Genomic DNA, 27,276 nt, shown 5'->3' on the forward strand with positions numbered 1-27,276 from the left:
CTATCCTGTTGACCTCTAACATGACTTCAATTTTCTGGAGCGAGCTGCTCTTTTTCGTTAGTGTGGAAGGTCAAGAAGACTGTGGCTATCAGCTGACCCCACAGGTGACCTATGAGTGGAGCTCAGGGACGATGCTCAGCCCTGCCATCTTCCCAAGGTGCCATTCATTAGATTCCTGGGTTGAGCAAGGTGTGCAGAGGGGTCAATGACAACCACCACTCCTGCAAGCGACAAACTTGAGCCTGCAGCTGGGAGTGGCTTGCTGGAAAGTGATTCCTGACACATCAATTACACTCTGGGTCCTAGCTTCCTTCACGGTATTGCAAAAAATCAAAATGATCTAAGTCACTGCTTAATGAAGTTCAAGGGAAGAACTTGTGAAGCTGGGCATTCCAATTACTCTATCCTGCAATCCCCAAGCTCAGAAGGACCTTCCCTATGTGGTCTGTCCCTGGGATCCCAGCATACATCCCTGCGGCTCTCTGTTAACACTTTCCTCACAGTGTCCTGGATTTCACACCTCCATTTACACCACCAGCTCTGGGGAAAGGGGGCTGGCTGTTACTCTCCACCACCATGAGTGCCATGCCGGCAACACTCAACTGGTGTCAGCTGATGGTAAACAAAGGCGTCCATTTACTGCAGGAACTCTATGGAAGAGGTGGTTCTTGGAGCTTACAGAAGACGGCCAGTTGCTATCTGACAGGCTGTGCATTTACCCTTCTCCTCCCACCAGGTGCACATGAGGGTGTGTGTGGGATGGGAGGGGGGAGGGCCTTCTTTTTCGATGTTTTAAGAACAAACAGAAATACAGCTCTGTGTTTGCACATATGTATACATACACATAGTAAACCAATGGCAAAGTGTTTCAGAGGGAGAAGATCTTTAAACCACCAAGTAAGAACAAGTGCTGCCCATATCCCTAGGCCACCCACCTCCCCCCCCCAACACCAGCACTTCATTCATTTCTTAACAGGGTATTCAGTCTAAGCCTGTGTGCTCTGGTGAGTCAAGAGGAATCACACAGTGCAGAAACAGAATAATTCATACATCACAGATGGAAACACAAAATTGGTATCTATAAACTTCTTTGTACATCATTAATTCATTAGCTCAGAGAAACTAGAAACAGAGTCAGAACTTGAGCCAACACTGGGGTAGTTACATCCACATAGAGAGTACTGCACCTGTGGTTAAAAAGCAGGATCTATGAAGTGATCTTAGTCTTCCAACTGCTCAGCCAGCGCAGCTAACAAGCCAGCCACCATCAGCCAGACGTGCAAGCCAGCGAGCCAGCATGCTGCCCACTGCAGAGGGCGTACCACGTGCTCCTTCCTAGTCACTGGTCTTGTACCACTGCCTGCCTTGTTGGCATCAGGAAAGCTCAGGGACTTGAGGAAGGACCCCAGTGCTCTCTCAGTGCAGTGAGATGACACTGATGTTAGTAGAGAACAAAAGCTCCCCTTTAATTCATGTATGAACAGAGCAAAACAAAGGCACATGGGAACAGCGATAATATGGTCTCAAAATTAGTTTTTACTATAAACTAAAGGTCCTCCATTGAACTATATCGTCTTTCTGCATTTCTTATAGAAAAAAAGGCAAATTTTAATGCCAGTTTTAGAAAAACAAAAAATAGAGAGAACATGTATTTTAAAAATGAACAATGCCCTCATTTTTGCTCAGAAATAAGCCTTAAGAGACTGGAAAATGAAGCTCATATAAAAAAAAGTTTAAGTAAACTCAGGTATAAATAGAATTGGAAGCATGGAGTTGATCAAGAGCTTTTTCCATCTCTAAGATCCATCTATTTCATTTTTTTAAAGGCTATGACTTAAGTCTCTCTTTAATAAGAGTCATTCAGTTAATAAGCAGCATTAAGCAACGTGGAAGAAATCTAGCCAAAAAGCTTCCCTGCACTACAAGAGACATACATGAAAAAGACGCATATTTTATAAGTGTTCTTGAAAAAATACATCAAATGCACAAATTAAAATAATTTCAAAATATTATTGAAAGTAATTTTATAATTACTTTGAAAATGATTCATTTGTTATAATTCCTACATCAACTTTGCGTCTCAGGCATTTCTTTTTTGTTTGCTTTGCTGTTCTTTAAAAAAAAATTTTTTTGAAGCTTTCTTATTAGCCCAGGGCTACCTGATGGACATTCAAACATTAAAGAAAAAAAAGATTATGCTTCTGTGCTGAAAAGTTATCAAGACCAGCTCTCTGCTGCATTGCATTGTTATTAGAAAAACACACACGCTCACACACACACAGGCACACACATTGAGTTTAATGTGAGGCTAGTACAGAAACAGAGAGATTAGACACAAAGAAATGTAAACAGCTCTCACATGCAAGAAGACTAGGTTACCAGGATCCCAGCACCAGGCATTCACCAGTCACCATGGAAAACAGGAAGTGAGATGCATGGCAACCACAAGCCAAAAAGCAGAAAAGCGCATACCTTTAGCTTGGAATGAAAATCACGAGATTTCCTTCTGGCAAGAACCTGAATGTGACTAGACACCTGCAGGGTAGGGGAAGGGAGGAAAACAAAGGAAAAGCCTGTAACCATGGAGATGAAAAGCCCCCTACAACTGGGCAAGCCAGACGTACCTTAATGGCGGCTTGAATTTCTCGAACTTTCTTTCTTGCTAAGACCTGTATATGACTAGACACCTACATTGTTCGGGTTTATGAGGGGGAAACAGAACAAAACAAAACAAAACAAAACAAAAAAAAGGAAATCAAATATAAAATCTCTATTCCTGGGGAAGGTAGGGGAGGGGGAGGGAAGGGGAAGGTTATTTGCATCTCAACAAAAGCTCTGCTGTTAGGAATACACAGTTCCAGCCAGACACCAAGCTCCCAGCACTGCTCTAAGCTTTTCAGACTGGGTCATCACTGCAGTAACTCAGGAAGGCAAGTTTGGGTTCCTCCTAAGTTTTCCCACCTAGGAGAAATTGCGGGCAGTGGGAAAAACAAAATTTGGGAGGGAAAGTAGGGCAGTTTTATAAGAGTTAAAAAGGTGAGGGTAGAGGTAAATGAAAATATTTACAACGTCTTAGGCTCAGAAGGGAAAATCCCTTTTTCTTAATTTAGAGGAGACTTATCCATAAATTAGCACATTCTGTAGAATCAAAAAGCTGAGCTGCGGGCTGTATCCTGATCTCATTAAGAGCTCTGGATTCTGTAGCAAACGTTAAAATAATACTGACATGTAAATTAGATCTCAAAGAGAAATGGAAAGACCCAGTTAGCAGAGCTTGCTTTTTTTTTCTCCCTTATAAATATCTTTAATCCTTCTACTCTTTTGGGTATTGACTAGACTCCAAGTGGATTTGCATATTATTACAAAGCGAAATGTGTGAATACAGCCGGCCAGCCATCCTGTTAAAAATCTGGGTTGAAAACCACATGGGTTTGCTGAACAACAAATTCACATTGGAGAGGTATCACCAACTGCTGCCTGAAAACATCCCCAGGATGTGGGGGTGTGGAAACATGGCCAAGCCTGGCTTCTGAAACATAATGATTCCACGGGCAAATCCATGTGCCTATCTTTCAGTGGGCCTTGGTTGAATTTCAGAGATGCCCCAGTGAAGGGGTCACCAGGCAAATGACCAGAGCTCAGAGGCTGGCTGAGGGTCCAGGCCCAGCACTTTAGGTCTGTAGGGCAGTAGATCAGCACAACTCTAAAACAGACAGCCTTCCGTTCAGCCATGCAGACTGCACACAGACTACCTCATGCCAAACTCTCTAGAAACAGGTTTATGGTAATAAGGGTTCCTTTCATCTTTAACTTTCCATGGAGCTTCAATCACTAGGTCTTTTCCCCCCCTCAATTTGCTTTTGTGCATTTGAAGTATGGAGAAGCAAGAACTCCTCCATTCTCTTCACCCCTCCATCTGGCTCCTGCTGCTCGTTTTCACCCCAATTTTGTTCATCAATGATTCTCTGGGCTCCATGAGGGCCACTGTGGGGAGGAGCCTCCCCCCAACAGACAATGCTCAGCCTTGGTTGCTGGCTGGCAGGAGGCCACTTCCCTTTGTGCTGACTCAGCAACCAGATCAGGGAACATTCTTGCAGAAAAGGCTTTGCTTATCAAAGCTCCTGAAACCACCTCCTAGCTGGGAAAAGAACCAGAACTCTGCAGCTGGCTCTTGGGGAGCCAGTAGCATTTAGCATGTCTTTCAGTTTGATTACAGTTCTTAAAAGTCTGTACCATATCATTCGGCACAGGTGCAAATAACTTCTTTTTTCATGTGAACAACTTGCCCAAGAGGCCTTCTCATATGTTTTCTTCTTCTGTTCTTAGTTAAGCACTTGTTAATGCTGCATACAACCCAGTTCAGAACTGGGTCACATCAGTGACTTGGGCTGCTTTTACATGTGAAAGAATAGGAGAAGGCAGGGCCCTGGCAAGGGGCAGAGCAGAATTCAGACTGTGCTGGGCACAGATGCATTCACCTTATAACTTCTTTGCAGTCACAGCAGCTACCAACAAAAAGCCATGGCTTAAGAAGCAACAGTTCCCTGGACGCACATCATTCAGTGTGATAAGCAGGCCACACTCAAGGCCACTAGGGTGCCTTTTTCATCATAAGGATGATGAAGAGGTAATCATTCCAGGATTTTAAGATACATAAAATCTCCAAATTTCATGATTGGCAAATGGATTAGCAGTTTTGGCAATGTTTGCAGATACACATTTTGGGAAAGAAATGTTAAACTGTGTAGCATACTACAGGAACAGTTCCTACACTGTCCCCAGCAGACAGACTTTGACTTTCCCAAAAGTATGAAAAGTATTCAATAGACCACAAAATGAGGGTCACTAAAACGATAAAACTGAGCCAATTTTGGACACCTACGGCTCTGACGTCCTTTCAGGGAACTCCACTGGGGCTCCTAGGAGCCCAAGCACAGCCAGCCACTGCAGCCAAAATGCCTCCTGGGGCCATTCGCGGACATGCACAACTTTCAGGCGGGGTTACTGTACCTGTTTTCTGGTCCTTGTCTTCCCTGTCCTGAGTTTGATGTATCTGGCTATCAATTCATTCCTACCTGAAAGAAAGAAGAATGTACAATAAAGTGGGCTACGTTTTTCTTTCCTTGTAGAGGCACCTGAACGCTAGGAATAAAAGCTAAATTAAAAACGCATGAACTTTGCACCTGTGAGTTTATTATTGCTTTAAAAAATTCCAGAAAAAAAATTACAGAAAATCAAGATGAAAGGCATTTAATTTTAAACTTAGACCGGCGATTGAGGATACAGAAAAAAAAAAGTGCCTTTTTGTTTGCATTGGGGTGGTCACAGGTCAGACATAGGGAACAAATGCCAAGAAGGATTACTCTAAGACTAAACAAGCCCAGTTATAGTCTTATTTTTTCATATTCATTTTCTTCCACCCTCTAGTTAGAATCACTATAACAGCATGAAAGCAGCACCTAACAGTAATCTAAGACTACAACAGTGAAAATAGACTGTGAAAATAGACTATGTTTTAAACATTTTAGGAAAGTACAGGAAAAACCATCCCCTCCCTGCTCCATCAGGAGACTGAGAAGTTTCAGACAGACATCTGATTTCAAAGAAATGAAACAAAATAGAAAAATATATCTATAGAATCTAAGTGGGAAAATGCATTACTGAGACACCACATTAAATAAAAACTTACTCATATAACACAAACCCTTTGAGTGTGTGATATTTACAGCTGTGACTTGGCCTAACACCAACAACTGAAAACGGCTTTTATATCCTCTTCTTTCGAGTAAATGCAAACCAGGGCTTCATTAAACTGCTCTTGGCTGTTCACATCAGCTCCGCCCTAAGATCTCCTTTGGGTCCAGAACAAGCCTGAAGTATACCAAGGAGTTCCTTCATGTGCTCAAGTCACTCAGAGACTGGCAAGCTAGTTATGAGCCGTGACTTCAGTCACTGCTAAGGATGTTACTGCCACCATGGTTCTGTATGCTACCTGTCCCTGAAAGGGCCATGTTCCAGAGAGCCCAGGGCTCCTGGGATGCTGGGTTAGAATGAAACTCACCCTCAACCCCTGGAGGTCCCCATCTTCAGAAGCAGTCTAGACTGGCAGTATCAGAATTGAGCAGAGAACACTGTCTTCCAAACACTTAAGGGTGAAAACTTCCCACTTAGTACTGTCTTTAACTTTCATCCCTGCATCCTTCTTAAGTGAATTCCTTATGTGCTGCCGCCTTGTAGCCATTAATGGCAGTTTCTAGATCCTTCTCTGCTGTGCACAACAAAACTGCCCCTATTCCTCTGCTTTCTGTGACAGGTTCTGGAACACCCCCAGAGTATTTTTCTGTCGGCATTTGGAATCCAGAATTATAATACCTACTATATGAGCACAAGTTATTGCTGCTAACACAGCCAAATTCTGCATTAGATTTTTTAAAAAAGGTTTATTTTATTTTTATTGGAAAGGTAGATATACAGACAGGAGGAGAAACAGAGAGAAAGATCTTCTGTCTGATGATTCACTCCCCAAGCTGCCGCAACAGCTGGATCTCAGCCAAATCAAAGCCAGGAGCCTGGAGCCTCTTCCAGGTCTCCCACGCAGGTGCAGGGTCCCAAGGCTTTGGGCCATCCTCCATTGCTTTCCCAGGCCACAAGCAGGGAGCTGGATGCAAAGCAGGGCCGCTGGGATTAGAACCAGTGCTCATATGGGATCCCAGTGCGTTCAAGGCAAGGACTTTAACCACTATGCTATCGTGCTCGACCCTGCATTAGATTTTATTAAGAAACACAAGGAAGAGCAACTTATGTGAACTCGGACTCCTAATTTTGTTCATTATGGGCCATTCTTCAGATCCACTGCCACCAAGGATCCCAGTCTTCATGATAAGCAAGGACTGTGAGACCCAAAAACAGCACATGGCATATATTTCTATTTCATTTCATCCTGCTAAATCCAGCCAACATTTCAGTATGTCGGAACTTCTGGGAGTCTGCCTAAGTGAGCATGGTATGGCCTCGAGGGGCATAGGAAAATGACCTCTAAATTCAGTTCTGAGGATTGCTTCTCTACGCATTCTCTTTCGAACTCCGGAGAACTACCAATATCCCCTGTAGTGTCATTGGCTCTACTTATCCATCTCTCAGATGCTTGTACAGATTTTGCAATTTGTCTCAAAGGTTCACAGACAGTAGAATCCAAGCAGGAGTGCCTAATTACCAGAAGCCAGACCTAAATGACAATGTCTGCAGAAGTGCCAAGCACCCTCTAGCTTGGCGCCTCTGTGGATGCCCTGCTCAGGGGTACACGAGTGCCTGAGTTCAGGATGAAATCAATCCCAGGCAGGACATCACACACAATTTCATGTGAGTCTTATCCACACAGCAAAATGATCTTATGCCTCCAAATTTACTAGTTTTCATGAAATCAGACAGGATATCTTGAGAGGTGTGACATATGATCTATATAACTGATTTTCAATTTCTTAGAGCATTTGGTTGAATGAATGGCATCAATATCCAGTTCAGCCACATTTGACTGTATACCCCATGGTCTATGGACATGACACCTCTGGACTTTAACAATGTCAGCTCCGGTTTCGGCTCATGTACTTGCAAAAATTCCTGCTCCTACAACAGGTGTTCACTCAGTGCTGTGTGCTGAGCGCTGCACAACACTGCAATCATCTAGACTATCTCCAGAAGCCCAAGATCTTTTTATTCCATGTTATAAACAAAGAACAGCAGCTATTTATTCTTCTGAATATCAGAGTTACCTGTTTTCATAAACTTTCCCCAAATAACTCTCTAAAAACTAGTATTTTTTTGAAAGTCAGATATACAGAGAGGAGGAGAGACAGAGAGGGAAATCTTCCATCCGTTGACTCACTCCCCAAGTGGCTGCAACGGCCAGAGCTGAGCCGATCTGAAGCCAGGAGACAGGAGCCTCTTCAGGGTCTCCCACGTGGGTGCAGGTTCCCAAGGCTTTGGGTCATCCTTAACTGCTTTCCCAGGCCACAAGCAGGGAGCTGGATGGGAAGTAGGGCTCCTGGGATTAGAACCAGTGCCCATAGAGGATCCCAGCACATGCAAGGTGAGGACTTTACCCAGTAGGCCACCATGCTGAGCCTTGAAAACTAGTGTTTTCTTAAGTGTTCAAATATTGTTCAAATATTGTTTACAGACCTGGTGACACTTCAATCTTTCTGAAAATCAAAGTCAAAATCAATCAGACATTCGCTGTAGCTTGGAATTACAGACTAATCTATAATTGAGGCTACGTTATTGAAATTAATAACTTGAATATCAAACACACTGATCTTTTAAATAAAAAATTAATATTATGGCTTTGGTTCTGATAATTAAACATTAAAAATTCCAAAATATTCCCAAAAATGAAAAATATTTTTAAGTATTATTAATTTGGGAAGAGCAGAAGTTACTGTACCACCCTGCATAAGTCAAGCCTACCCTCCCATTGAGGAATGTTTGGAATGCCAAGTCACCCTGACCTTGTCTTTGTGCCAAAGATCATCATCAGCTAGGATGAGTACCTCATACTACATGTTATAAGCATTCACAAACCAAGGAGCTGCCACCTTCTCCCATCCCTGTGCCTGGGATGTGTAAGTCCAGTGTTTTATGCCCTAGGAACCATTTCCCTCACATGGTCATCCCACCATGTGGCAATAGCCAGATTATATCCCACTAGGAAGCAGTCTGTCAGACTCTCCTAATAAAATCCTTTGCCTTTCTCTCTCTCTCTCCCCGACTCTTACTCGCTGCCACCCAACCTAGTAAATATCAGGGAAACAAACACAAAACAAATACATTATTCCAAATGATTTTGCAATATTTTAGTCTACTTGTATTTTATGTGTGGTTTTCAAGATGTTCACAGAGGGCTGGCCTTGTGGCACAATGGGTAAAGCTGCTGCTTGTGGCACTGGCATCCCATTTGGGTGCTGGTTCAAGTCCTGGCTATTCCACTTCAGATCCAGCTCCTGGTTAATGCGCCTGGGAAAGCACGGGAAGATGGCCCAAGTCCTTAGTGCACTGCACTGACATGGAAGATCAGGAAGAGCCTCCTGGCTTCTGCCTTTGGGCTGGCTAAGTGTGGGCCACTGATCATTTAGGCAGTAAAATAGCAGATGAAGATCTGTCTGTCTCTCCCTCTGCCTTTCAAATAAATAAATCAATCTTTATAAAAAGGCTTAAGAAAAATGTCTATTATGAAAAAACTATGAATTTCAAAATTATTTCACATCAAAATCAACTTTTAATTATTTTTTCACATCCTTTTTGAAAGATTCTTATAGACATGTTTGGAAATATTAACTCCATTGTGTTGGAGTCTTTTTGTCAGACCTGATAGATGTCCTGTTGGTCTACCCTCCAAATGTGGTACACAGTCTTGGACACGAATCACATTAGTGAACGGCAGGATTCCCTCACCAAGGACCACTGCTGGAAGTAGGCATGGGTCTCTAGTAGGCACAGCCAGGCTCAGCATGCTGGATACCAGACATACTACTCCTTTTTCCTCTATTCTCTCTCTCACATACACACACACTTACACTGCTTCATCCACATCAGCTTACATTATAAAAATGACTTTTACAAAAAGTTACAAGAATAACTTTAGAGTTAACTCCTTCCTTATTTCAAGCTAGCCCTACAATCATTTGGGGGGGTCCATATTCACTGTGCCCTAGATCATGCTTGTCCAGCCAGTGCGTCAAAGATACAGAAAGACAGCATGCCTGCCCACAAGAAGCTTGCTGCTCCAACTGCCACAAATCAGTTCCACACATCAACTGTCTAATGCCAACACCGAGCTTCCAGTAGCACAAAAGAACAGGGGCACACAAGTGCTTCAAGAAAGCTAAAAGGGCTTCTCAAAAACTGACAAGACTGCTCTTTCTCCAACATTCCATTATGAAAACATTTCAAATGTACAGAAACGTCTCTCACAGAAGATTTAACAATGTACAAGGTACACAATTCTACTGAGATTTTGCCACAGATTGAACATTTCTTATCCTTTATCCAAAAATGTCTGTGACAGAAATATTTTTTATCTCAAGTTTTTAAAAAATTTTGGAATATCTGCATACACTCAAACAATGAGATCCTGGGATGGACTTACATCCAAATATAAAATTCACTCATACACATAGCTTAAAAGTAATCTTACACAATATTTTCAGTGCACCTGTTCTTTGACTAAAAACAGTCCCATGAAGCTTTGTGTGGAATTTTCCACTTGCAGTGTCATGTCAGCACTCAAGCCCGTTTCAGATTTTCTCATGTTTGGATTAGGAAAGCTCAATTTGTATTCACTTTATCTATTGCTGCTACATCACCCTTATTCCCCATCTGTCACCTTATTTTGTTGTTGCTGCTTCTCAAAATAAATTGCAGGAGGACAAAATACTGCTCAATACCTCTAAATACTTCAGTGTACAGATACTGCTTTTGACAGACACTAGGATGGGAAAGGGTAGATGCAGAGCCACTTGGGCCTCTGGTAATAGGGAAGCCCCTTCAGTTAAAATCTGCAGCAATAAGCAAATCATTAAGGATGGCAAAGTCCCCAACCAGAGGCAATCTGCCCCAGGTACTCTTCTCCTAGGTAATCACCTGCAGGGCAGGGGTTGGCAGCTTACACCTGCTGGCCCATGATGCCCCTGAGGAGTATTTCAGTAAAGCACACCCTTTCAGTGCTCTATGCACTTCACTGGCTGTCTGCAGTACCGGTCTCTTCATGAGATAGTAGGCTGAAGACCAATGTAGACCGAGGAGCGGTGTGTTTACACAAACAGGAAATTGGGACTTCCAAGGAAGAAATGCCTGCTGATCTTCCAGTGACTGGCTGTTCCTCTCTCTGCTCCTCTGAACCCAGCTGTCTTAGGTAACTGCCAGCGGCCCCCAGCACTTCTCACACCTCCCTGCACGCCTGCAGTCAGCTTTATTTTATGAGCTTCTAGAACTGAATGGCTGTGCCACACTTCACCACGAACCATCCTCCCACAACAGCCTCTGGGACGTGCTCTTCCCATGGGGGTGCACAGCACAGACTCCACCAGTGAGGGTTCCAGCTGCAGCTGCCCTCATCTCTCCCATAGGCAACCAAGACAAACGCCACCTGACCCGCCACCTTACACTGTGATCCTTACCAGGTACTGCGGTCTTGCTTTCATTTTATTTTTTCTGTTCCTACATAATAGTTGGAAGTGAGCCTGTAATCCACCTGCATCTTGGACTGCGTTGCCATGAAATTTCCGTGGGGATGGGGCAATGCTGAGAGAGATTCAGGCTGGAAGGCACGGAGGCTGCACTGCACTCCTATCACCCAGACGGAAGGCTGGTTAACATTGTTGTGGGCTGAGTGTGTAATGGGATGTGGCTCATGGTCATGTTTGAGGCATAGCAAATGCAGGGTCTGTGGCTAGAAACTATAGCCCAGAGACACTCAGCTTTAACACTGTAAAAAGCTACTTTGTAATTGAACAGTCAGGGAGCCACAAAGACAGAGGCAATAAATGCAGCACTCCTCTTCCAAGGCTGCAGCCAGAACACAGGCCTGCAAACCAGGGGAGGGGCTGCAGCCCTGCACTCTGGGAGGCCTCTGCCAGCTTTCCTCTACCAGGAGGGAACAGTCCAGATTCCCAGTCCTTCTTTTCTACGTCCAAAGCACAAGCATCAGACAGAAAGCAAGCTTCTCTTGATTGCTAAAGTTGCAGGGATGGAGCAGGCAGATGCCACGGTTGAAGCTGTAGGGTCTTCCACAAGCCTCTCTAAACTCTACAAACCCTGGTATACCCCAACAGTACTACCAAGCCACAAGAAAGCTTCTTGTTGATATGAAAGCTTTTTAAAAAAAAATATTTTATTTGAAAGTCAGAGTTAGAGAGACAAAGATAGGGAGAGAGACACAGAAAGAGAAAGATCTTCCATGAACTGGTTCAATCCCCAAATGGCTGCAATGGCTGGTGCTGGGCCAATCTGATGGCTGGAGCCTCTTCCAGGTGTCCCATGTAGATGCATTCCCAGGAACATTAGCAGGGAGCTGGATCTGAAGTGGAGCAGCCAGGACTCATATGGGATGTTGGTGTGGCAGTTAGCCCATACGCCAAAGTCCACCCTCATAGCCCCACGCCCCACCATCTGGAGCTTTCTGAATCCTGTACTTGCATGGACAATTACTCTCAAGTTCATTCTTCGTGCATTTTGGCTTGCCTGGATTCGACTCACTTTTCAGATGTTTTGTCCTCGACCAGCTTCCAGCTGATGTCCCCTCCCCTCACCCCAAAGGCACACAGGAGAGTGACCTGCATCTCTGCCCTGTACCATGCAGAGAGGGGCCTCTGCATCCCTACAGTCCACTCTAACACGGGATCACAAACACAAAGCAAGAAAAGGGAAGGATGTCCCAGTAAGAAACAAAGAAAGAAGCCCTGCAGAAAGTGATACAGGCATAGGACACAGCTGTTGCCAGCATCCTGTGGTGGGGGGGAGAGGTGGTGTCAAGCAGTGGATGGAAGATCTCCATCTTTCTGAAAGTAAATTGTAAAAAAAGTTGAGGTATGTTGGGATATGAATGTCAACAGCCAACAAGCACACATGCAGAGAACACCACAGCAATCATGCGTCCCAGCTTGGGAGTTTGCAAGAACAGTAATGTTTAGTGACTCTATCTACCAAGCCAAAGACCTGGGGTAACATTATCGCCAGACCTGGCCAGAGGAGGCAGGCCAGAGGAGGCAGGCCAGAGCCTTCATGAGTTAACTTGTCAGGACTTTAATTAGTCATTTATCCCACCCACCTGCCAAAGTCACTTGTCCCAGCAATAAGGATCAGGAAAGGATCTGCCAGCACTGGTCAGACCCCAACCGTACATGGACTCAGTGCAAGTACCATACTAGAAGGGTGAGGCACACTGGCAGTGACATCTGATTGCAGAACTTGCACCCGAGAACAGGGTTAGGTGGCCAAATCACATGCTGTTACAGTGCCCATGTCTCTCCTTCATGGCACATAAGTGTCACATGCCCTGTATCACAGGAGGCCCCAGGGGAGTATGGAGCATAGGCTGGGCAAAGCCCAGCAAGGCAACCTGGGTGGCAACAGTTCAGTAGCTCTGAGGTTACGGATGGAGTGAGAGGCCAAATGAGAGGATCAGAGAACCAGAGCAGGAAACAGGCCATGAAGCTAAGATCAGCAGGACAGGAAGGATGTGAGTGTCACCAACAAGGAAGTTCAAACACCAGTGTCTCGGATGATCTCCAATATAAATCATTGACCAAAACCCAGCACCGACATGGAAAATCACCAGAAATTCCCACGCAGTCCATTCTAGGGTCGGCAGGCACTGCACGCTCCTGACCTAAAGTTTACCAAAGGGATTGGTGGCCTCTGTGAGGTGACTGGCAGCAGGTCGAGGTGACTGGCAGCAGGTCTCTGAGACGACCCTGTCTCTGACTTCACCTAAGGTTTCAAGGAAACACATAGCAAGGCTGTATTAACCCCTGGTTAGCCAGACCTTACGGCCCTGCCTGGCAGTGACTCAAAACCTACCTCCTCCCCAGAGTGGCTCTCAGTTTAAGGAAGATGATAACATTATCAGGTGACAGCCCACAGAACACTGTGTTCCAGCAGGACAGCTAACAGACTACACATCTGCATTGCATTACAAGGGTTAAAAACAGACCAGCCAGTTAAAATATCCACGGCTATATACTGAATACAACACCTCTATACTGGATAGAGTTTGTTTTTGCTGTATTTCTAAGAGACAAACATGAACAAAGATCTAGTGGCTTGTTTTCGATGAGGCAATAAAGAGATACTGTATGGTCACTCTTTCAATTCTCTGTTAAATGACCTAAATAGCCTTATTACTTGGTGTCTCTTGTCACTCCTCTTTCCAGCTAATATGGTGAAGAAAACATGGCTCTGGGGAGCCCCATTGCTGTGCCATTCTACACACAGCTTCTAAAAACACACAGAGCACATTAGGCACTCTGCTGTTCCAACACCTTCACAGATCTCTACTGCCAACACTCTGCAGCAACCCAACGTGTTAGAGCGATACCCCTGCCTATGAGCCAGGCCATCAAACCGCCAACAGCATCGCACCTTTACCTGAATCCATCTTATCACCATCAAAATGCATATCTGGCTTCCAGCTCACGGAGCTCATCCTGCCTTCCTCCTTCTGCAATACACTGTAAAGCCATCTATCAAAACCATTCCAGGTCCAGCTCAGTCATTGACTGAGGCCCCCTGTGAAATGTGCTTCAAACATGCACAAGGCGTGGATCAAGTGGATAGCAGCAAGGCTGGAAGAAGAGGGCATGGAGCTCACCTCACAGTGCCTGGGAGAGAGCACTATGTTAGAAAGCAAAGTGAAAGCCAAGATTCTATGAGTTTAAAACAAAGCACTCGGCATACAAACAACTCTGACTGTGTCCCACTCTGCCCTGCTCCCCTACTTTTTTCCTTCCTCATGTGCCGGGGTGCTGCCCACAACCTGTTTATTAAGAGGACTTTGTGGAGAAGTGTGTAAGATTCTTCCAGGCGCATTCATAGCTTCAGCATTTTGGTATCCCATATGGTCAACATGTCTATAGGATTTAATGGAACTAAAAGTTGCCACCCCCAGCTATGATCTACCTTGTACAACAAAAGCTCTGGGAAAAGTGTGCAGTTCTGCCAGTCCTTGACATTTATCTTGTGGGCATTCATTTTTTTCCTTCACACTCCTGCCTAATCATGTTGCCATCCTCCATCAGCAGGTCCCCCACCCACTATGACAAAAACAGCAGCCCCTTAGCCCTTTCTGTACAGAGTCCTTCTATGCCAGTACACAGGGCTGCTGATGAATTCTCCCAAACATCAGCATGTCTTCCACATTGGCCTGGCTCTGCCTGGAGTCTTCTTTCTCTTCTCATTTGTGAACTCCTATTCATCCCTGAGAGCCTCAGATAGATTACTTCCCTTTTGAACTCTCTATGCTGTACACAGAGAGGCACGCATTTCCTCCTTACTCCCAGAACACTCACCGCAGTGGCAGTGAGCACAGTGGTTATTTATCTACCAGATGATCCATCCCCTCCTTGGGAGAGTGACTGCTCTCTGTGGAAAGCAATTGCTGGGCTCTTTCTGTCCGCACAGCTGGCATCTAGTAGGTAAGCTGCTCAAAGAATGTGTATAAAGAATAAATGAATACATGTGCTCGTCTATTCTGTACAGTCAGAGGAACTGGCAGATAAGGACAACAGGACGCAACACCAGTGTCAGCTGAAATCTGTAACCCCCAGGCAGCTCCAAGTCTTTTAGAAGAGTTGGTGCACTTTTCCAAACCTTCATGCTGGTCACCAGCGTGATCAATGCATACTCCTCCCCTTTCCAGGCCTACTCCCAACCCCACCCTATCCACATGACACATTATAGGGACCTGGTCCAAAAGCCCAAATAGTTAATCTCAACATAAACCCAAGGAAATCCTGTTAATGAAAAACTTTGCTAGGAACACTCTGTTTATTTATTAATTCTTTGACCTTAGAGAAGTATGAGGTCTACACACCTGATGTGCTAAAACCTGCGGGTATATAGTAGAGAACATTTCACGGTGGCAATGCTACCAAGATTCTGGTTTTCCAACACAGATATAGGACTAAATCTTCCTGGGGAAACAGGGTTTTTTCAGCTGAGTGAACTGGGACAGACTGTTTAACTTCTCTGGGCCTTGACCCCCTCACTTACATTCATTGGTCACAGTGCTTATCCTATAGGATAAGCACAAACCAGTTACAACACTCAGGAAAGCTCTGACACCTTGGGGTGCTTTAAAATGGTCCTATTGTAGAATCTTGATTGAATTTGAACTGTAACGATGCAACAGGGTGGGGGGGGTCCACCCCGGGGGAGGGGCATGGGGGGGGGAACCCCAGAGCCTATGAAACTGTCACATAATGCAAAATAAAATTAAAAAAAAAAATGGTCCTATTGCTAGTTTGTGATGTCACTATACTGAGTTTATCTTTTTTTTTTAAAAAAATTTATTTTTCTGTAAAAGATTTACAGAGAGAAGGGGGGATAGAGAGAGAAGGCTTCCATTCACTGGTTCATTCCCCAGATGGCTGCGATGGCCAGAGCTGAACAGATCTGAAGTGGGGAGCCAGGAGCCTCTTTCTGGTCTCCCACATAAGCAGCAGGGTCCCAAGGACTTGGGACATTCTCTCCTGCTTTTCCAGGCCATAAGCAGAAAGCTTGATCAGAAGCAGAACAACTGGGACACAAAACCAAAGCCTAAATCCTGGTACCACAAGGTAGAATAGCCTGTTGAGCCACAGCACTGGTCACTATGCATTGCTTGATCTGACATAGACAGTCCTCTGGGAGGTTCTAATATAAACCGCCAATGCTTCTAACTCCAATATGTTTTCCAAGCTATCCAGGAAATAATTCTAAAAACACTGCATCACTTTCGATTTTCAAAAGGATATGGCCTTCAAAAATTATTTTTAAGTAAAAGGAGCACTTTATGGTGATACTGTAATATTACAAGGGCACCATGCAAGCTACTTGTTTGCTATAACAATCTTTTAATCTGAAAAAGATCCTTTATTCAATAACATAGCAGAAATTAGTTTTCTGCCAGGGGCTAAGTATGGCCAAAATTCTTATAATTTGTGACAGATTGTAAAATTATCTGTATGAACAGGCTGGTGGCAGTGCATTAAACAGCATGTTCCTTGCTGGATTTTCAGAATTTATATATTCTGGAAATATTTTTATTGCAAAGTTAGAAATACACAGGGGAGGAGAGACAGAGAGGAAGATCTTCCACCAAATGATTTACTCCCCAAGTAACCTCAACAGCTGGTGCTGTGCCGATCTGAAGCCAGGAACCAGGAACTTCCTTCAGGTCTCCCATGTGGGTGCAGGGTTCCAAGGCTTTGGCCTGTCCTCCACTGCTTTCCAAGCCCCAAGCAGGGAGCTGGATGGGAAGTGGAGCTGCTGGGATTAGAACCAGTGCCCATATGGGATCCCAGCGCGTTCAAGGTGAGGACTTTAGCCGCTAGGCCCCAGAATTTACTTCTTAATGTGAAAACATAACTATTACCAGCAGAATTAAACATCTACTTCTGTAGCAACTACAATAGCCGCACCAGGTGAGTTATGTAAGCATTAAATAAAAATGACATGCACTGCTTAGAAAACAGGCTAAAGAAAAATCTAAATGTCTAGATTCAAAGTAATTCTCTTAACAATAATACAGAAACCATGATCATGTGAGGTAGCATTTAACAAACACACTCAAATGCAAGGAACTGGCATTCAGGGGTGAAATTAAAGAGTGGCAGAGTTGGAATTTGAACCCAGTTTTGTCTTCCTTAACATTAGATCAATTGCTCTGAAAAGAGCCTTTACACTAAGCTACCTCCTCACTAGATAATTAGTAAGTTTTTTGTAAGAATAAAACCTTAGAAGAAGGGAGAACCTAAATTTGAAGTGGATTGAACTGTATGTACCCCATAGGTAAACACTCTGTGCTCACCACCTACCATTCAGGACAAAATTTTCACCCTGTGTGCATCCACAGATTTCAGTATCTAGCCCCAGGCACACTCCCTATGCCCCCAAATGGATAAGGTATTTCCTGTAAAAAAAAGGACTCGTGCTAAGGCTCTCAAGGGGATGCCCACTGGAATAATATACATTCTCTGCTCTCCAGAGCTCACAAGAAGCTGTTGAGCCAACAAAAAGAACCTTACTGTAACCCATCAGACCCTGGCCATATACATACCCTGGCCTCCAACCCAGGAGCAGCCATTGCATGAAGGAGAAAGTTCCCTCCTTAGAAGAGAATCAAGCACACCGGATCACATTATGCTTTTTTGGGTTGAGTTTCAGATTCATGAGACTCATTTTTACTTCCTCTTTGCATTGTAATTGCCCAGGTTAACATGCAAACACATTCTCTCAATAAAAAACTGAAATGTTAGGTTTACAAACACCTTTGTGTTTTTTCTGACACCCTTCATATTTAAATCTCACAGCTCCTCCAGCATTCTCACTTTTCATGTCATAGCAGAGGCTATTCTCTGGTGCGACATGACTTGCCCTTGGTTTCTCCTGCTCCCATCGTCTTCTTCATGCCCACTGCTCAGACTGTGGCTGGCATATCCTCAGGTCCGCAGCAGTAAGGTGGATCTACCCTCGGGCTCAACGTGCTCTGCACACATCTCCTGGCACAGTGCTGGCTGGACGGCTCTCTGCAGGTGCTATTTTTGCTTATTTTCCTTGACAAATGGTGAGCTTCACCTATGCCAGGCCCACAACCTACCCACAGCTCCCTGTCGTCCCAAAGGTCCAGCTCTGTCTTATGAACCTGCCTGTTTACCATAGTGCTGCTGCTGCCACTGTCAGTCCCCTTCCCCCCCCAAAAAAAAATTGAAGTGTGACATCATGGCACACAGGAGGTGATGACTGAATGTCTTCTTTGAAGAGGCAGGAAGAGAGGGAGGGAGAAGGCACAGGAAGAACAGAGAAGGCACTGTGCTGGCAGACATGGGGGACAGAAAGACTACAACTGGGGCCTGCCTTCGAGGAATTCCTCGCAGTCCAGCTGAATGCTGCTGGAATACTCAAACACATGCTTCCCTCTTCCTTTCCTAAACTCCAAGGAACAGAAGAGGCAGCGGGGAAGGAGTGTCGGCAAAGGGTGAGCCGCTGCTTCTTCCCCAGTGGAATTCACCAGGAAAATACACAGCCTTCCTCACTCAAAATTAGCTCGGTTTCCCTGTCCACAATTTCAGATTTAGTTCCCGACCTCAATCCAATCCAGAGAGAATACCATTCAGCAATAACTTGAGGGAAATCTCCCTTCCCCTGCCTAAGAAAGAAGCTCAACTTCTCATGGACAGAACAAAGCTGGATAAAGGCAGATCAATCAGCTGACTCGGGGCCATATTCTTGGTAGCCACAGCAATTTCAAAAGACAGAAGGAATACATAGATGCTTCGCCTGCAAACTCATTCACCACATGCAAGGATGATTAAAAAAAAAAAAAAAAAAAAAAAAAACAACAGAAGAACCTAAACTACCTATTCAGAGCGTGGTCCCAGATCCTGCTTTGTAAAGATATCTCAGAGTGAAATGATTCAACAAACCCTTATGTGGATAGAAGGTTCCACAAGTCAACAACCGCTTAAGCAGTTTAAACCAACAAGCAAGATGCCCTCTATTTAAATGCTATGAGTGAATCTATTTTAAGCCTTTAAAAACCCTTTGGGCAGGTGTTTAAGCTGTGTACCGATTGCGCCTGTGGCGGCTCTGGGGGCGGGGGAGGGCAGGCTCCACTCTGCATGCGGGCAACATTTTGTTCAGACAATCTTCCTGCAGCAGGTCATGTGACAAAGGCCAAGTAAACAGCATCTGGGATTTTCAATTACAGACCTGCGCCCAGCATGCCTGCACTGTAATCTCTACCAGATGAGGCTCAGGCCTCCCTATTTTCAATAATTCACACACTGTGTACACATAACATGACAATAAGGGCATTCATGGAGTGGCCCGATTCGCAGATCAAAGCAAGCAAAGGGCCAGCTGTAAGCATGCTCGGCTGCTAGATGATTCCTGTCTCTCACGGGCTTGGAAGGGACCTCCAAGGGACCTGGCAAGCAGGCCCCCTGCCCATGTGGTGTGCTGAGCAAACTCTGCAGTAGGACAGGGCGACAGCCCCGTGGGCAGCAACAGGGGCAGTCAACCCCTGTGTGTCCATGTGAGCAATGGAGAGTGTCACACTCTAGTCTGTTCAACAAGCTTGTCTCTTGGACAGGCCTGCCTTGGCCAGTACAAGACTTGTGCTGAAGCCCACTGCTTATGGGAGCAGGTGGCTCTTGAAAACAAACCTGTTGGAAAAAGACAGCACAGTTCCCTGGCCAGGTGCCCGCATTTTCCAATCTACTGACTGTGCCGTTTCTATTTAGCAGCATACACTGACAAGCAGGCAAGGACACCCACGAAACAGGGGTTGTGTTTTTTCATGCGTGCCATAGAGCTTCAGGTCTGGGAAATGAAAGAAGACACTTTGTTGTTGTTGCTGAAATCCCTCCCCGCTAACTCAATTAACTTGCATGTGCAGACTAACACAGCCAGCCGCGCACACGTACGTATGTGCATGTGTGTGTGAAAAAGCATTTGAGATTTTCAAATCTGTAACATTCCAAGTGCCTGTAGCCTTACAGGGGAGAGCTGCAACTTGAGGAAATAGGACACTGCTTCCTCACACATAAAGATTTCATACCCGTCAATCAGGGCAGGGAGGGGAGTAGGGACAAGCTGAAATGGTGATTTCTTCAGAGCAAACACATGCTGCTCGCCAGCTGTGGGCTGTGTGTCCATACCCCCTTCTCTCCCTCATTCAGAATGGTTTCCTCTTAATCACATAATCCCCAAAGTGCTAAGACATATCAATCGTTGGGTAAGCCCTGCCTACAAAGGGCCAACCTGCTGGCTTTTATGGCCTTGTCCAATAGCAGCTGATATTCCATTCAGTGACAAATCCAATTTAGCAGTTACAAGAGGTTTAGCATCCCTGAAAAAATATTGGGGTTGATCTCACACTCTGAAGTCAGCAAACCCATCACTACCGCACTGTTTGAGAGATTTCTCTGCTGTCCTATTTGCAGCATTATAACCCAGTGTCTCCCACCTCCCCCATTCCTGACACATTGTCCCTCACTCGCCACCCTGCCCCAATCATCTATGGTGGCAGAGACAACTATTTAATCTCTGGATTAAACAGTACAGGCAACATTATATGTGGAAACTGATGGAATACCTCAGGGTTTCACTATCATCCCCAGAAACACACACCAAAGGGAGAAATCAACATTTTTTTTAAATTTCACTTCTTTTTATTATTTTTATTTTATGATATAGTTCCATAGATCATGGGATTTCCCTTATCCCCTCCCCAATTCCCTCTCCTCTGAGTTTCCCTATATAATTACTATAGTATAGTTCTGAAATCGACTATTTTCAAAGATAGATTTCTAACACGTTGTAGAGAAAAACTGATTTTAATCTTAACCTTTGTCGTCTAGGTCATTTCCAGAGGGAAAAAAGGAAATAGACAAATGTGAATATTGTATCAAGAATTAAAACCTGTCTTTTTAAAAATTTCCAAGACTCATTCTTGACATTAAATAATTCGCAACAATCTGAAAGAAATGCTCAAAGGAAAGCTTTAAGTCATGATGAGAAGAAACTGACCCCCCACAAAAAAATCAGTTTTTCTAACTGATTAAATATATACTTTATAGGAAAGAATCAAGTTAAAAGAATCTGACAATACAATAACTTGGACAAATCAGCTTTAAAAGGCATTCATGACCAAGAAAATGCCATTTTTAAGTCACAAGGTAATTTATAAAATAAAATAAAAAGGAAATGATCTAACAGGAACATGGGCTGATGATTTCTTTAATATCATGCTTTGTAGTCAGTAGTTGGTTATTTATCCCAGCTCCAATTTTAATGATACCAAAAAAAAGTGACCACAGAGACATCTGGTTTTTTGAAGAAACAAAGTTTTCAGTGCCATAAATGAGATGCACGCCACTGTGGCTGGCAGGGCATCAAGACAGAGCACTCCATACATGAAGTTCTTATTTCATGTGGTTTTAAAACTTTATTCTCTTTTGAAGCAAAAACTGAAAACTAACAAAAAACAAAACAATGATCAACACCCTGCAGACCAGAGAAGACATTTAAGCTTCTGTGAATAACGACTCATTAGGTTAATATTTTGTCAACGTCACTTGTCACAACAAAAGCAGCACCATTTATAATTTACTCTAAGACTAGTTTAATTAAAATTCAAAAAACCACGACAAAGCTATATTGAATTTCATTCGCTGAGTTGTAATTACTTACTTTGTAGCTAACTATAAACAGTATTTTATTACATCCACAAAAATGCATTTAAAAGCTAACTGTAATTCATGGACACTGCAAGCACAGAGGGAACAAGTCCCGTCATTTCTTTTTCGAAAAGAGGGCTACTTCCTGCTTTAATGGCTCCTGAGAAAATAAGGATCCATGATCTTGCCCAGTCTGAGGGGATTTGTGGATCTGTCTACATTCCCTTCATTAGAACAGGGCTGGGACCCCCAGAGAACACAATTCTGGCAGTCAGACCCATGTACCCCCCTGCAAGACCAAAAGAAAAGAGTCTGGTTTGGCTCAAACCCAAAAATGAGACAATGGAAGCTGCCAGGCATGATGGATGACTTAAGGGACTTAAACTACCATTTGCATCCTTCCAGATAAACAATTAGGTAGAAGAAAAAAATTTTTTTTTCTGGAAGCAACTTCCAATATTGTTAATCTGCCTGGCAGGGAGTTAGTTTAGCATAAACAGACTTTAAGAGCATTTATCGGGAGCATCTTCCTAGTTTCTCACTGCAGTGTGGTGGGGGTGGGGGAATCAAAGCATACCCTTCACATAACAAGCAGAGTTTAGAATTTTAAGATACGAAAGGCTTGAAAAGTTTTAACTCCCTTAAAACTACTAGTAGAATGTTTTTAATGTGCTTGGGTCATTTTTTCATCCCCTTCTTCCTTCATTTTAAGTCCATATAATTCCTAAGGACAGTAGGAAAAAAAAAACCCTCATTGGACAAGGCAGGCATGCATGAACAAGATTCAAGCATGAAAGAGAGGAAACAGCCTTTGGACATACTTGACAGATAAAAATCACTGGTTCTGAAATTGCACATAAATACTTTGGGGGGCTCAGGAGGATCCAGGAGGCAGTGCTTAAGCAAGGCTGGGGAAATGTTTTAAAGTCAACCTGTATTTCTGTAGAAGGATCTGCGGAGCCGGGAGAGAGGACCTTCGGAAGTTCACCAAGCCTCCATTAATAAACGTGGCAGCAGTGTGGTTTCCGTGGCAACGGAGACTAACTCTCCAGCCAGCTTAGTGCATAACCTCCAAAGGTTTCTTCTCTGTATCTCAACTTCCTGTATGCAGGTGCTGACAAATCAAAATGTACTTTTCAGCCCTGGGAGGCAGTGCAGGGGCTTTCAAAGGGGATTCTTCTGTTGCTGGTTTGGTAGAAACTGACCTGTTAGTGTCACAAAACTGCAGCTCACGCTGACTGCAGCGGTTTGGACAACAGTTTTAAAAGAAGTTAAGAGCCCCCAGAGAGTATTCCATGAGTTAAAGATATTTTCTGCAATATTATAATGGGTTATGACAAGCTACACATCATTCGAATATGCTCCTATGGTTAACATGACTCTCTTCTTTCTGTTTCAGCATTAGGATGTCTTTGACTACCCGAGAAACGCTGGCAGCCACACTTACGTAAAACCTTGACATTTATCCATCAGGAAATCACCAGATATGTTCAGACTCCTGCGCAGCCTTCTCCATATCAACAGAGGAGCACAGAACAGCATAGGCTCGACTCGACCTCTGTCACCACCAGGAATTGGTGTGATCATTCCAGAGCTTCAGCTTCTCCCAAAACTCCAACACTCTGAAACCAGGATGCTGCGACGAGCTCTGGCTGCTTTCACATCCCTTCCAAACACATATAGAATGCAGCAGGAAGCACCAGTGTGCTGGATTCTCACCTCCCATTTCCTTTTAAATACTACAAGGAATGAGTTTTGAGGGTGCAAGCCAAAGGAAGAAGCTATATTCCCCCAATAAATGCAAGCAGCTAAATGAGGGGCACCTGGAGAGGTTCTTGGAAAAGTCCAAGAGAATTCTAAACCAACACCAACCAATATAAGCAAAGTACGCAACACTCCCTACCCAGCATCCATCTCACCACCTCACCAGCATCTGGCCGCAGAGCCTGATACAGGGATAACTTTAAGCGGGGGCAGGGAGGAGGGAAACAGGCAGATAACAGAGGGCAGCTTCCTGCAGCAACTGAGCTAAAAATCTCTCCATCTCAGCTGAGGCAGGCAGAGAATAAGCAGGGCCCCAGTGGCTACCTATTGTTCAGGGTTTTCCTTTTTGATTGTTCCTTTTCTTCCTTTCACCACTCTAGTTTTAATTCCTTCCACATAGCAATGGAACTTCTCACCAAAGCACTTTCACACATGCACTGTGTTTAGCATGTTTTTTTGCTAAAAGGTTCTAGCAGATAACAAATTCCTGACAACTACAACTAATGACTTGAAAAGATAGTATTCCATTTCAATTTTCAGACAGGTCTGGCTCAGGGGAAAACAATCAGAAGGTCAGAGAGGGTAAATTTCCAATATAATTCTCCCTGGAAAACCATAAAGTTACCAATCAGCGGGGAGTCATCAAATTTCTGCCAGAACTCTGCAACCTACAGCACATTAATTCCATTCCACTCAGGTCATGTTCAGGGAGCCCCCATTTACACAGACACTTGCTAAGATGAGAGAAGTTTCTAACATAAATGGGGATCCCACATGTTTGAGAGATCTGCAGAGAACTGGAAATAACTTTTAATACATTCAGCATATTCTAATCACATGAAAAACACATGGCTGAACTCTAGACCTCCACACCAAGGGCCAATCAATGGTCACTTATTTTGATATGTTCTTAGAATTATATCTACAGGGCCCAGAATGGTAGCCTAGTAGCTGAAGTCCTCACCTTGCAAGCCTGGCATCCCAAATTGGTGCCAGTTTATATCCCAGCTGCTTCACTTTCCTTCCAACACCATGCTTGTGGTCTGGGAACACAGTAGAGGATGGCCCAAAGGCCTTGGGAGCCTATACCCATATGGGATATATGGAAGAAGCCCCTGGCCACTTGGGAGTGAACCAGCAGATGAAAGATCTTTCTCTCTGTCTCTCCTTTTCTCTGTAAATCTGACTTTCAAATAAAAATAAATAAAGCTTTAAAAAAACCGTATTTATGGGGCTGGCACTGTGACAGGTACATTAAGCTTCTGCCTGCAGCTCTGGCATCCCATATGGGTGCTATTTCAAGGATGCTGTTGCTCCACTTCTGATTTAGCTCCCTCCTAATGGCCTGGGAAAGCAGTGGAAGATGGCTAAACTCCTTAGGATCCTGCATTCATGTGGAATATCAGGAAGAAGCTTTTGACTTTGGACAGGCCCAGATCCAGCCACTGTAGCGATCTGCAAAGTGCACAAGTAGATGGAAGAGCCCTCTTTCTCTCCCCTCTCAGTAACTCTGTCCTTCAAACACAAGTTAAATAAATCTTTAAAAACATTATAGCTTCAGATCACATTGAACATGTTAACTAAAAATTAGAATAAAAAACATTTATTTATCTTAGTGAGCAGGTTATTAGTTATTTTATTTCAATCAGCTCAACAAACTGCTTTAGAATTCCTTTTCTCATGCTTTCTGCAGTCCAGAGTTCTAGCTTGGTAGGTCAGTTTTTTTTTTATTTTATATATCTTTTATTATTTTTTTTAATATTAGCAAGTTCTTGGAAGTAAGTCAGTTTTTTTTTTAAAGATTTTATTATTATTGGAAAGCCAGATATACAGAGAGGAGGAGAGACAGAGAGGAAGATCTTCCATCCGATGTTTCACTCCCCAAGTGAGCCGCAACGGGCCGGTACGCACCAATCCGATGCCGGGACCAGGAACCTCTTCCGGGTCTCCTACGCGGGTGCAGGGTCCCAAATCTTTGGGCCGTCCTCGACTGCTTTCCCAGGCCACAAGCAGGGAGCTGGATGGGAAGTGGAGCTGCTGGGACTAGAATCGGCACCCATATGGGATCCCAGGGCTTTGAAGGCGAGAACTTTTAGCCGCTAGGCCATGCTGCCGGGCCCAGTAAGTCAGTTTTAAAGAATCTTAACTCTTCTACCTTTTCCTTAGGAATTTATAACAAATTGTAATTGCAAGTTAAAGTTTCATTGCCTCCATTAGCATTTCTCATCAATAACATCTTAAGTGTTGATAAATCATCCCACTTTTAGTTAGATTTAAGTAATTGCTACAAAATTGTAAAAAAAAAAATACACATACACAAAGCCGTACATTTTTTAAAAAGTGATATAGGCAACACAATTATGCACAATTATCTCCAATACATGGATCCCTGATGACTCTATAATTTAATTATAGACTGTTGAGTATGAGTGGTAGGGAGAATTTATTTATTGTGGTTTATGAACCAAGTTAGACTGTTCTAGTGCTCAAGCTACCACTTGGGGTTATCCAAGCAAAATGTAAGCTATAGGGGGCCAGCAGCAGAGAGCTAAGAAATGTTTGCTGTGGCTGGCTGGTGGTGTCAAAAGCTTTGAATGCATCCTGCATGCAGCAGGAAGCGCTGTCACAAAAGGCAGTACTTAAACATCCTGGATAATAGAAGAATAAAGGCTGAGCTTACTGGAAGATGTAAACTGGAAATAGGCAAGGAGAACAGAAAAGGCTCAGGCTGGCCAGGGACGGAAGCCTGAGTCAGCCTGAGTCTGGGGCTGTAACCTCGGAGTGAGTTACAGAAGGGTTGAATCCAGAGGCAGGACTTCTGGGTCTTCTAGACGGATCTGGCGTTGGTGGAACTTAAAGGCATTTAAAACTCCAAAATGGTAGTAACATCTTAGAAACAATGAGCCCAAGGGCAACAGGAGATGCAAGCTGTTTGATCTGGGGTACATGGGTTTGAGGGAATACAGGGTATCCATGCAGAGCCATGCGGCAAGCAGGCAGTGGGATGGGCAGAGCAAGGCATAGCAGGAGATGAAGTCTAGCTGTAAATAGCACATGGCTGACAACAACAAGACAGACAGCAACAAGCCACCCGAAGACAAAGCACATGGAAGCAGACAACCAGCTCCAAGAGAGGAAAAGGCATCAGTGGGACACACAGAGAGAGGTGCACTTGACTTAGGAGTATCAGGAAGCGTAGAGGTAAATGGAAGTTTTAAAAGACATCGCTGAAGATACCAACAGTTTAAAATGCTGGAGAAGAGCCACACGGGGTGAGAGTGATGAGGACATACTTGGGAACACATGAACGTCTCTCTGTTACATGCTAGCACAAACATCCTCAGGTGCAAAATGAGTTGTAGGTGTTGCCCACCCAATGGTCAACCAATTTCTGATATAGGCACTCTCAAGCAGGGTTCCCAGGACCAAAAGAAATGAGCTCGTTAGGATTCATATATTCCATATGGTCTCAACTGTCTAGCCCTGGCCAGTGGCTGAAAAAGGGTAGGAGTGGGTGGAAACAACATCCAAGGGCAGGCATAATATGGTGTATGGTGAGGGAGTGAAGTGGGCCATGCAG

The 27,276-nt window shown here is 44.1% G+C and overlaps 1 protein-coding gene across 9 annotated transcripts in view; it reads right to left on the reverse strand.

The window, feature by feature from the left end:
- The window catches only part of TEAD1 (TEA domain transcription factor 1), a 255,049-nt gene that overhangs the window by 60,921 nt on the left and 166,852 nt on the right, over positions 1-27,276 (reverse strand). For 6 of the 9 annotated variants that reach the window (XM_058663362.1, XM_058663363.1, XM_058663364.1 and 3 more), the window contains exons 3-5: positions 5,011-5,075; positions 2,625-2,687; positions 2,473-2,535 (exon numbers count right to left, since the gene is read on the reverse strand). In XM_058663362.1, coding sequence (XP_058519345.1) covers positions 2,473-2,535; positions 2,625-2,687; positions 5,011-5,075 — 191 coding nt within the window. The remainder of the gene's footprint in view (positions 1-2,472; positions 2,536-2,624; positions 2,688-5,010; positions 5,076-27,276) is intronic. The other 3 variants (XM_004593777.2, XM_004593776.2, XM_058663361.1) reach the window with 2 other exon arrangements.

The sequence above is a fragment of the Ochotona princeps genome, chromosome 4, assembly GCF_030435755.1.
Source record: "Ochotona princeps isolate mOchPri1 chromosome 4, mOchPri1.hap1, whole genome shotgun sequence".
Lineage (NCBI taxonomy): Eukaryota > Metazoa > Chordata > Mammalia > Lagomorpha > Ochotonidae > Ochotona > Ochotona princeps.